The sequence below is a fragment of the Chenopodium quinoa genome, unplaced genomic scaffold, assembly GCF_001683475.1.
Source record: "Chenopodium quinoa cultivar QQ74 unplaced genomic scaffold, ASM168347v1, whole genome shotgun sequence".
NCBI classification, from domain to species: Eukaryota; Viridiplantae; Streptophyta; class Magnoliopsida; order Caryophyllales; family Amaranthaceae; genus Chenopodium; species Chenopodium quinoa.
Window position 1 is genome coordinate 2,047,011 of NW_018742963.1, and position 9,877 is coordinate 2,056,887.

A 9,877-nucleotide genomic window follows, 5' to 3' on the forward strand; every position below is an offset into this window, starting at 1 on the left:
GCCCCGCTTTGGGGAGTCCTTCTTGACCATTCAGCCGCCTGTCTCCTAGCTTTTCCAGGAGTCGACACATCCCCGGCCGTCTGCTTCCTGACCTTGGGGTCCGGCTGGGATGAGGAGAAAGGTCTGACCACGTTGCCCTGCAACACAAGTCATTTAGCCACGAAGAGGCGACAGACATAAAGAGGTTGTGTTAAATGAAGAGAAACTCACCCTAGGCACCTGTTTGGCAAGCGACTCCTCAATGGACCGCTTGCATAGAATGGCCGCGCGGATTTGGGCGGCTACTTTCTTGGAGGCCGAGATCTTGTCCATAGCTTTATCTGCAAAAGATGAATCAAATGGTTACACAAAATCAGCCAAGTCTAACAAGACACTCTAAACAGGCGGTCTACTACCTCTCGGCATCTCCTCGCTAAGGCCGTAGGCGGCCAGATATGTCCCATCGTATAACCAGTTATACTTTGGAATGTAATTTTGAGGGATGAACTCCCTCACCCTAGTCTCGGGGTTCGCTTGTATAATTACTTTGAAGAGCCCTCGGTCTAAGATCTCTTCCTTGGCTCTTCGAGGAACCAGGCAGCAGGTCAGAGCTGCCAGTCAAGTACGGTGGATCCCTATTTCACCTGTTGTACTTTCTGTTCTTGACCTTATCAGGGCAGGAGACTATGTAGAAGTTGTTCCTCCAATCCTTCCATTTGTTCTCCTTCCTCATGGTCATCATGTAGCCCTTGTGGCTAGACAAACTGTACCAGCCGGTCCCGCTTGTTTTTGGGGTTCGGCTGAGATAGTTCATATGAGCAAATGCTTTGAAGCTTGGATCCACCTCATACATCTCACAGCCGGTAACATAGCCCAAGATGTTGAACCATGAGTTTGGGGCCAGTTGCCAGATACCCAACTGGTACCCATCCAAAATCCTCTTAACAGCTGGATGTAGAGGAAACCTTAAACCAGCTTTAATAGCCGCCTCTTAGCAGCCAAAACACTCGTCCCCGTAGCTGGACTTCTCTGGCCAGACTACCTTATCCTCGGCATCCGACACCGTAAGAATGTAACCATGACCCATCACATGGTCAGCCCTAAAACTCCCAATCTTTTCAGACATGGCCTTGCGCTTGCCTTAAGGAACATGGCAAAAGTAGGGGGTATACATTTCTCTATGGGTAGCAGCCGACTATGCCCATTTCTCTCCTTTCTCCACCTCATGGCTTTCTTTCGCAATATGTAGCTGAGAGTGCCTCTCCTCTAAGTCGCCAGAATGCCGACTCGAGGTGCTAGGCTCAGAGTCATCGCTTGAGCTCTCGGGGAAGCAGCCGCCTGCCCAGATAGATCAATGATAGGAGGGTCATTCTGTACCTCCTCTGATTTTGCTAAAATAGAATCACTTGGGGTGCTAGGGACGCCTGGTGGCACGTCCGAGATCTCGCTAATGGGCACATAAAGTGAGGAGTCGTCTGAGTTTATCACTCTTGTAGATCTTTTTGTTCTGCCATGGTGTCCTGCACAGACACATAGACAGTTGGACTCTGGGCAGTTCGCAAAGGGTGGTCCAGCAAGGGGCAGCCAGCACTCCTAGTTCTAGATTCAGCCATCCCCGGTGACCGGCTGATCACTAACCTACGTCGTGCCGCGTGCTTTTGGGCTACCATTTTTGGAAAAAAAAAGGCAAAGAGAAAAGTACAAGAGAATAAGCGTTTACCTTTGAGAAGAAGTCTAAACTTTTGAAAAACTTGGCGGCTGAGGAAGTAGGCGGTCTAAGAACAGGCGGTCTGTATACAAGCGGCAGCCGTCTAAAGTGTTAGAGCAAGCGTCCAAAGTTCTGTCTGAAAAGTTTCTAGAATGTCCAAATGATTTGGACACCCCTTATTTATAGGTGGTGAATTCCAAGAGACAGTAAAAAAAAAAAAAAAAAAAAACAAAAAAACGGTGATAACAGTTAGCCAATCATGGTGTGACATCTGTCACAGACGCCACGTGACATGCCATGTCACCCCTGTGAGGGGCAAATGATTAGGGGATTTTTCCCCGCAACGTGGACTACTCACATCCTTCCACGTGTTATCCAAGTGGACCAACCAGAGTCCGCCACGTGTCACCTTGTGAAAGGTCCAAGGTGGACCAATCAGGCCACGACACGTGGCAGACAGATAGCCCATCAGAAAATGGCCTTCTACGGCCCAAATTCCTAGGCAAAGCCTAGTCAGGCCTAGGTTTACTAAAACCTAGTACTGGGCACGTTTTCCAACACACTATAAAAGGGAGATGTTTCCCTCTTAGGAACATCTATTCAGAAATAGTTAATTCACATCAACTCACAATTAGAGAAAGTCAGACACCTGACACCTCGAACTGAGCAATTTCACATTGCAGATACTCCCTTGATTTCCAAGAGAGACCTTTTACTTTTCGCACTTTACTCCCCATACACGTTTTAACTTGATCGTCGGAGGCAGAGCTCCCACCCACCAGAGTCTCCGTTGTTTTGCAGGTACAGGCGTCCAAAGGTCAGTCTTGGAATTGTAACTCTCCCGAAGAATATCAAAAAACCCCGAAACATTACCGGTGTAAACGATTTTGGGTTTATCTTTTCAGTGTCTTGAAATAGAGGGAAAACATGTCCAATTTATATGTGAAAAAACGAAAAATAGGTTGCATCATTAAGTTAGACTAGTGTATCACACATTCACACCAGCAACCAGCATCCTACGTTGATTGGCCAATGGTGCAATGCGATGTTGCTGTACAAAGGCTGGCTGGTGTCCGCATTAGGTTAGGTGTCTCAATTTTATATACTTTTTAACGTGTCACGCTGATTGAGCTTATACTGGACCTTAAGTTTGTTTATGTAAGCTAATTTAGAGTCAATTCAAGATAGTTTAGGTTGAATCTATTATGTTTATATATTAGGTCAGTTAAGTGGGTATTAGGACCATTGGATGATATTATAAGTAAATATTTCAATTGGGTTTGAGTTGATCGGTCCATCTTTTAATTCAAACCAAAATGATGAGTTTTATTTAATTAACCATTGGGTATTTTTGAGGTGACATAATTATGTGTCTACAGTATGTGTTTGTAGGGATTGTACTCCCTTCACCCAATACATACATAGACATGAATCACATGCATGATGATTTGTCATTCTTTATTTTTTCATCATATTTAAAGCTATTTTGCACTCCCTCTATCTTCTACGAGCTGTCAAATTAATACTCCTTCCATTTTTAAATACTTGCTCTACTTTTCATTTTCGGCCGTTTTTAAATACTTGCTCCATTTCCTTATTTGAATTTGTCTTATAATATTTAATTTATTTTTCTCAACTAGTGGGACCCAATAGTATTTCATTTTATTACCTTTAGATTCTCTCTCCTCCAACTTACCTTCCACTAACCCTACTACCTCTATATTTTATTACTTTCTCCAATTTCTCGTAAACTCTGCGCATGGAGAAGTAGAGCAAGTAGTTAAAAATAGAGGGAGTATATGATCAATTTATATATACATAATTTGTACATACTTTGTACTAGAGCTGGCAACCATGTGTGTTGGTCATTCTCATGTTCGTGTTCGAAGTTAAACGAGTTAGAGGAACACAACACTAACTCAACCCGTTTAATAAACGTGATGTGTCTTATGTTGTCCTGTTTAACTAATCGTGTCATAATTGCTTGACACTAACCCACTTTTTTTTGTATCCGGTTCGTGTCGTGTTGTCATGTTATAAGTAAAATGTTAGCCCCAAACAAAACATTTATCATAAAATCCGTAAGTTTTAATTATTTTTCGTAAGCGGGTTGATTCGTGTAGGAAATCTAAACACTAATTCGACTTGTTTAATTACACGTATCGTGTCTTGTTGACATGTTTAATTCGAATCATAAATTCTTAATGCTAATCCAATTTTTTCATGTCCGGTTCGTGTCGTGTCAACTTTTGCCAACTCTATTTATTTTTGTATTACTGTTGACCAATAATGTTCACTAATACAAAACTGAGGGAATATTATTATAAGTCTTTTAGGGTTCTTCGTGGTCCGGGTACCTAGTACAACCGTCTATAAATACATGTACAACTCCTGCCATTCTTTCATATCCCATCAAAAAAAAATATTAATTGGAGACTACAAAATATGGCAAACACAAAAGCTTTTCTTGTTGTTATTCTCTTCGCTGCACTTCTTATCAGTTCCTATGAGGTCTCAGCTCGTGAGATTGCTGACCCTCAGTCGACTAGACAAACTCGTTAGTTTCTTATAAATCCTTCCCATTATTTATGACCTCTTTTTCCTAAAATTTTATTGAGTTAGTTTTGCTGTCATGCTCTCTATTAAAAATTTTATATTGATCGTTTGAAATATAACTATTATAATATTTTAATGATTATATATTTCACGATTGACTTTTTTTTCTTTAAATTATAAAATATTTTTTTTTATTATTAATTTTGGTATAAAAAGAGTATCATCAATATTTTTTTATTTATCCATTTTTTTATCGTTGAATAAAGAATGCTGCAAATTTTGCTCGTACTGTTTTATTATTTCATTTGCTCATTTTAAAATTTAAGAATGAGCAAATCTAAATACGAAGTACAAAAATGACGGTGCTATACATATGTTTTTGATATTTAACGAAATAACATAACTAATTTAAGTAGCAATATTTATCATTTTTATGTACAAATAAATAAACCTTGTAATGATATTGTGCTATTGGTGATATTTAGATCGTGAGTTCGTGTGTTCATTTCGTTTTTGCAGAGTCCGTGCAGGAGTCAAAGCAGTCGTATGCAGGAGGAGGTTATGATAATCCAGGAGGATATGGTAACCCAGGAGGTTATGGTAATCCAGGAGGTTATCCAGGAGGTTTTGGTAATCCAGGAGGAGGTTATCCAAACCCACCCCCGAGACAAAAGATGGCTAAGGTTGTTGAGGAAAAGCGTAACTAAATGATACGTTGTGCATGAAATCGTTGAAAGGTTTAATATATACTCATATATATTTGGGTGTACTTATATGAAATAAATAGATTGGGAATGAACAAAAGTTATGGTTTGATTATTCTCATGAGTTAATTGAGTTGGTGCAGTGTTCGTCCCAACTTAACTATCATGTATAATATGATCCTAATTATATAGACCTGTAAAGTATGTAATGTTAGGTCATGGTTTTTATGATTCCTTTTATGATCATTTTGGTCCTTCAAGATCAGATTTGAGATTGAAATTGCAAAAAAATCAAAAACCCCTCAGTTTGCGTGCAAGCAAATTCCACGATTTGATGTTTGTTTCGTGCTCAAAAATTGCTCGATTATGTTTTTGGGGTAATTTTGGTCCATTTGGATCAAATTTGGACTTGAAATTGGCATTAAATTAGTAGAAACGCCCCAATTTAATTAAGAGCGAGTTAATTACTTGGTATGTGTGATTGGAAATCGATTGAAGCATTTTTTTCTCCTTTTATTTTTCTATCTTCGACCTCAAATTTGAACATAATGGACTAAAATTACCCTCTAAACCTCAATTAAGTAATTTTGCAACTCAAAAACAAAGTACACACACATTGCAAACCAAAAGGAGGTACTCCCTCCGTTTTATAATATAGTCCCATATATTATTTTGGGCGTTTTAAAAAGATCTATCCATGTAGAATATGTTCCATTTTTAACTTAAATTTTTTGGAATTAATTGGTTGTAGATTGATGACATGACTCTAAGTAAGGAAATCTCTACCTTAAATTATGCAATTATGACTTATGGTTTCTCAAAAAAAAAAAAAAAAAAAAAAAAAAAAAAAAAAAAAAAAAAACTTAAATAAGGTAAATCAATTATGAATTACTTTGTACTTGAATGTTAGATTCCAAATATTTTTCTTTTCTTATTTTATGTAATTGATTCCATATGGGACTAACATTATAAAACGGAGGGAGTAATATATATTAAGCCTTTATGTACGTCAATATATATTCAATGTCGGTTAAATCAAAGTCTAATAGTTGATGTCATATTTTTTTTTGACAAGATAATAGTTGATGTCAACTAAATTGATTGAATTAAAATCAAATCTTTCTACACTATTTGCGTTTTAGTGCTCTTTTTACACAAAAAATGTAAAATAATATAGTACCTTTTCTATGGATTATTAATTGTCCCTGACAACAATTTTCTGATTTCTCCTATCTTTAAACATCGTGAATGCATCCTATCTAAGCTAGTTGACAGAATTTATACCAAGTGAACTAAATTACACGTTTCCATATGAGGAGGCCCCCATTTCTCATGTTGGGGGTATAACCGACATTACACCTCATATAAGTCATTTGGTGTATGTGTGATGTGGCGTCATTATTCTGACGTGTTTTACTTGGTTTGCCCAGCTGTGTTTATGGAGTTTTCACAGTGACCCGTTAGCTTCATCGGTTATTGGGTATTCCTGAAGAGTCGAATCTGGGCGAAACTCAAGTCGAAGAAGGCAAGGATTCCGGTTTTTCAATTCGACTTCTTGGAATCTCAAGTTGAAGAGCTGGGCGAAACTCAACTCAACTCGAAGAGGTCCGAACTCGAACTCTTGGTTTATCCAGGTTCTTTCTGATTCATGTTCATTTCAAACTTGGGTTCTTTTTTTTTCTCAATTCGAACTTGGCTTGTTGTTTTTCCGAATGTTATAGAGTTGAGGGTCGATGTTCAGTACGTCGATTGTTTCAATTGACAAAATTATTTCGGCGAGGCAGTTCAGATTTATTTAGGGTTCGGATTATTTCAATTGACATTATTTGCAGAATTATTTCATTGACAGAAATATTTGCAGATTATTTCAAGGCAGTTCGGATTACTTCGTCGTTAATTGTTATAATTTATTATATTATCTGGAATTAAATAGTGGAATTAGATGCGTTTTGCTGCTCTGAAATGTTCATTTGATGGAATGAGGTGAATTTTGCATTTGAAATGTTCATGGAATGAGGTGAATTTTGCATTTGAAATGTTCATTTGATGGAATTGAGGTGAATTATTGATTCATTGGTGCTCATTATTCGTTCTATATATGTGATATATGTGATATTGTGTGATGGTGTGAAATCGTATCGAGTTTCGATTTGTTATGATTGGTTGTGGGTAGATTAGATTAGATTGAGTATTGTGTGTAATGTAATTAACACACCGTATTTGATGTATTTGACAGGATTACGAAAATGTCAGAGGGGAATGGTAAGCGTAAACGTACAATGGTGAGGGTTTTTGGTTTTTTATAGATATATTGTTTAGATTTTTTAGATACAATGGTGAGGCTGGGATGTGATTATGTTTTGAATTATGGTTTTATATTTTGGTAACGAAGGATGAGGATAATGAAGAGGGGTATGGGCTCAGTATGAAGAGTAAGGTATGTCGGCAGAAGACCATGCATTTGTACCCGGAATTGTTTAAGGTACTATAGCATGGAATTCTGTTCGGTGCGTGTGAATTTAGTGTTTGGTGTTTTTGCATGATTAAGGTTTATGCATGAATTAAGTTACTGGTGTGTGCTGCTTAGGATGACGGATTAAGTTATGGAGGGGCTGTCAAAGGTAGAGCGGAGGTGATGGCTGAACATTCAAAGGCCAGAAGCCGGGTAAGTTTGCTTGTTGATTCAGTGGTCATTTGGTGTGGGATATGAACTTAATTAATGTAACTTCATTGGCAGCCTCCTAACATGAGTTGCCGCATTGAGTCATTTGGGCGCATATGTCAGAAATTTGATGACAGGAGAAGACGTTGGGTTTGTGAGATGGGATTTGGTAGTCTTTTACATCTTGCTTTAGATATGCATTTACCAAGACAATTGGCATACTGGGTGATGACACGGATGGATCCAATCAGTAAAATACTTAGAAGTACCAACGGTGTTGAGTTTAGGTTTTTAAAGAATCAGGTTCGGTGGGTACTAGGGATACCAATGGGTCCTAGGTTTGTTCCTTGTACTAAAACCATGACCGCACGTGATCATGAAAAGGTTCAGAGAATTTTTTTAAAGTATGGTAAATCGTGGGAGTCCAAGAAGTCTGTTGGACAATCTGGTCAGGTATACACGTCTGTAGGCATACCATTAAGTTCAGATATGATGAATCGGTTGGAGGGGTACTTTGATGCTGGAGAGGAAGAGGAATTCAAGACGTTGTTCTTGATAATTTCTTTGGAGATGGTGTTGTGTCCCACGCAGATCCCCCGGCTTGCGTCTGACCTACTACCTGCAGTAAGTTGTGCTATGGAGGCAACTGAGTTTGATTGGTGTTCTTTAGTGTTGTCGAAGTTGCTGGAGAGCCTTCAAAAGTTTGCTCGACGTTTCCATGCTAACGGGTTTGCCAGTGGATGCGGCGGGTGTGCAATATTTGCCGTAGTAAGTGTTTCAGTGTACTCTTGCTTGTTTTGTTTTTCGTTGTGCGTTTTGTTTTAGTAATTGCTTCTTTTTCTTTTACAATTTGGCAGATATTTTACTTGGATCGGTTGGATAGGGATCCTATTGAATGGGATGTTTTTCCAGGAATTAAAGTGTGGACTATGCAGCAGATTGGGAAGGCAGCAAAATCAGACAAATTGCTGTCCGACGACTACGGGAAACTAGGGGTAAGCACTTTTGTATTTGTTTCAACTTTTGTATTGTTTTTATTATATTGCATAGTATGGTTTAGAGTAACCTTATTCCATTTGTATGTCTTTCTGTGGTTCAAGCTATTGGATGTTGCTTATGGTGAACACCACCCAAGGGATGCAAGGGATAGTGTTGGACCCCTACAAGCTGGAGTGAATAATGTGAGGTTTGATCTTAAAGTAGTTGTTTCACCTGTGTTCTCTGATCTTAAAGTAGTTGCATACGGTGAACTTTATTGAACTTTATTTGGATGCAGATGCATGATTAACCACCAGTGCCTGGGTTTAACTTCAAGGCTAGGCAAAGGAGGGGCCGAATTCCTGAGCTAACAGATGAATAATTCGGATATTCTTATTTGTATTTCTATTTGTATTCTAATGATTTGGATATTATTTGTATTTGGATATTCTTATTTTCAGTTTCGTTGAATACTATTCAGATTAATATTATTTTCAATTGACAAAATACTATGTGGGATTTAAATAAGTAAAATGAGACTCGACAACTCGTTTAAACTATAAACGAAGCAAAGTTGTCAATGTCTTTGTTCAATATGAATCTCAAGGTCTTGAATTCAGCTTCAAAACCTAAGGCGGAATTCAAGGCTTTGAGATTCAGTTCAAAACTTAAAAAACTTAAATTTTAGGAGACTTACAAAAATTGTAAATAAAGCAGATTATAACTTTCAACCCACAAAGTGTACAATAATAATCCAATTTTAGGAGAGGAGAGACGCCTTCCTCGTCAGGAAAGAAGATACAAGAAAGAATATTCGAAAGTAAGTAAGTAAGATACAAAGAAAGAAGCGCAATTCAAAAGTTCTCTCGAATTCGTTCGCGAGGGATAATGGAACGCACCAAATACATAACTAAAAATGATTTTAGGTTCCAATTTTACAGAATTACAAGAATTTAATAGCATCCATTTCGGATCCTAGTTATCAGAATATGGAAAACTCCTTGACCAACATAACGCACACTCAGAATATCACCATCCTGGACATCATTGTCAACCACAAAGTTCTCCCAACTAGAATACATGAATAGATCACGAGTGTCACTAGTTTTAGCACCGAGCAATTCCACATTCCACGCTGGCCCTCCGGGACCACGTTCAACACGAACAGGATCCGAAAAAACAGAAGCAAAAGACTTCCAATGTTTAGGAAGAGGCTACGCACAAGGAAAACAACACAACATCAAATCACACACATTAACACACGAATAGAAAGACAAACACACGAATACG

At 38.2% G+C, this 9,877-nt stretch overlaps 2 protein-coding genes across 2 annotated transcripts; both read left to right on the top strand.

The window, feature by feature from the left end:
* The first annotated feature begins 4,077 nt into the window (after positions 1-4,077).
* LOC110728856 (dormancy-associated protein 2-like) lies at positions 4,078-5,279 on the top strand. Its single transcript, XM_021908527.1, has 2 exons — positions 4,078-4,244; positions 4,763-5,279. The coding sequence occupies exons 1-2, from the start codon at positions 4,133-4,135 to the stop codon at positions 4,948-4,950; spliced, it is 300 nt and encodes a 99-aa protein (XP_021764219.1). The 5' UTR covers positions 4,078-4,132; the 3' UTR covers positions 4,951-5,279.
* A 1,128-nt stretch (positions 5,280-6,407) lies between these two features.
* LOC110728855 lies at positions 6,408-9,660 on the top strand. The gene is made up of 8 exons (XM_021908526.1): positions 6,408-6,581; positions 7,184-7,209; positions 7,340-7,429; positions 7,535-7,612; positions 7,685-8,377; positions 8,467-8,604; positions 8,710-8,795; positions 8,886-9,660. Exons 2-8 carry the CDS (start codon positions 7,207-7,209, stop codon positions 8,956-8,958), a joined length of 1,161 nt encoding a protein of 386 aa, XP_021764218.1. The 5' UTR covers positions 6,408-6,581; positions 7,184-7,206; the 3' UTR covers positions 8,959-9,660.
* The last annotated feature ends 217 nt before the right edge of the window (positions 9,661-9,877 follow it).

What these genes read in the sequence shown, in the direction of transcription:
- LOC110728856 (XM_021908527.1), top strand. Translation starts at nt 4,133, where the DNA reads ATGGCAAACACAAAAGCTTTTCTTGTTGTTATTCTCTTCGCTGCACTT. An exon ending in TCAGTCGACTAGACAAACTC is followed by an intron (nt 4,245 to 4,762) that starts GTTAGTTTCTTA and finishes TCGTTTTTGCAG; the next exon opens with AGTCCGTGCAGGAGTCAAAG.
- LOC110728855 (XM_021908526.1), top strand. An exon ending in ATTCAAAGGCCAGAAGCCGG is followed by an intron (nt 7,613 to 7,684) that starts GTAAGTTTGCTT and finishes CTTCATTGGCAG; the next exon opens with CCTCCTAACATGAGTTGCCG. An exon ending in GCTGGAGTGAATAATGTGAG is followed by an intron (nt 8,796 to 8,885) that starts GTTTGATCTTAA and finishes ATTTGGATGCAG; the next exon opens with ATGCATGATTAACCACCAGT.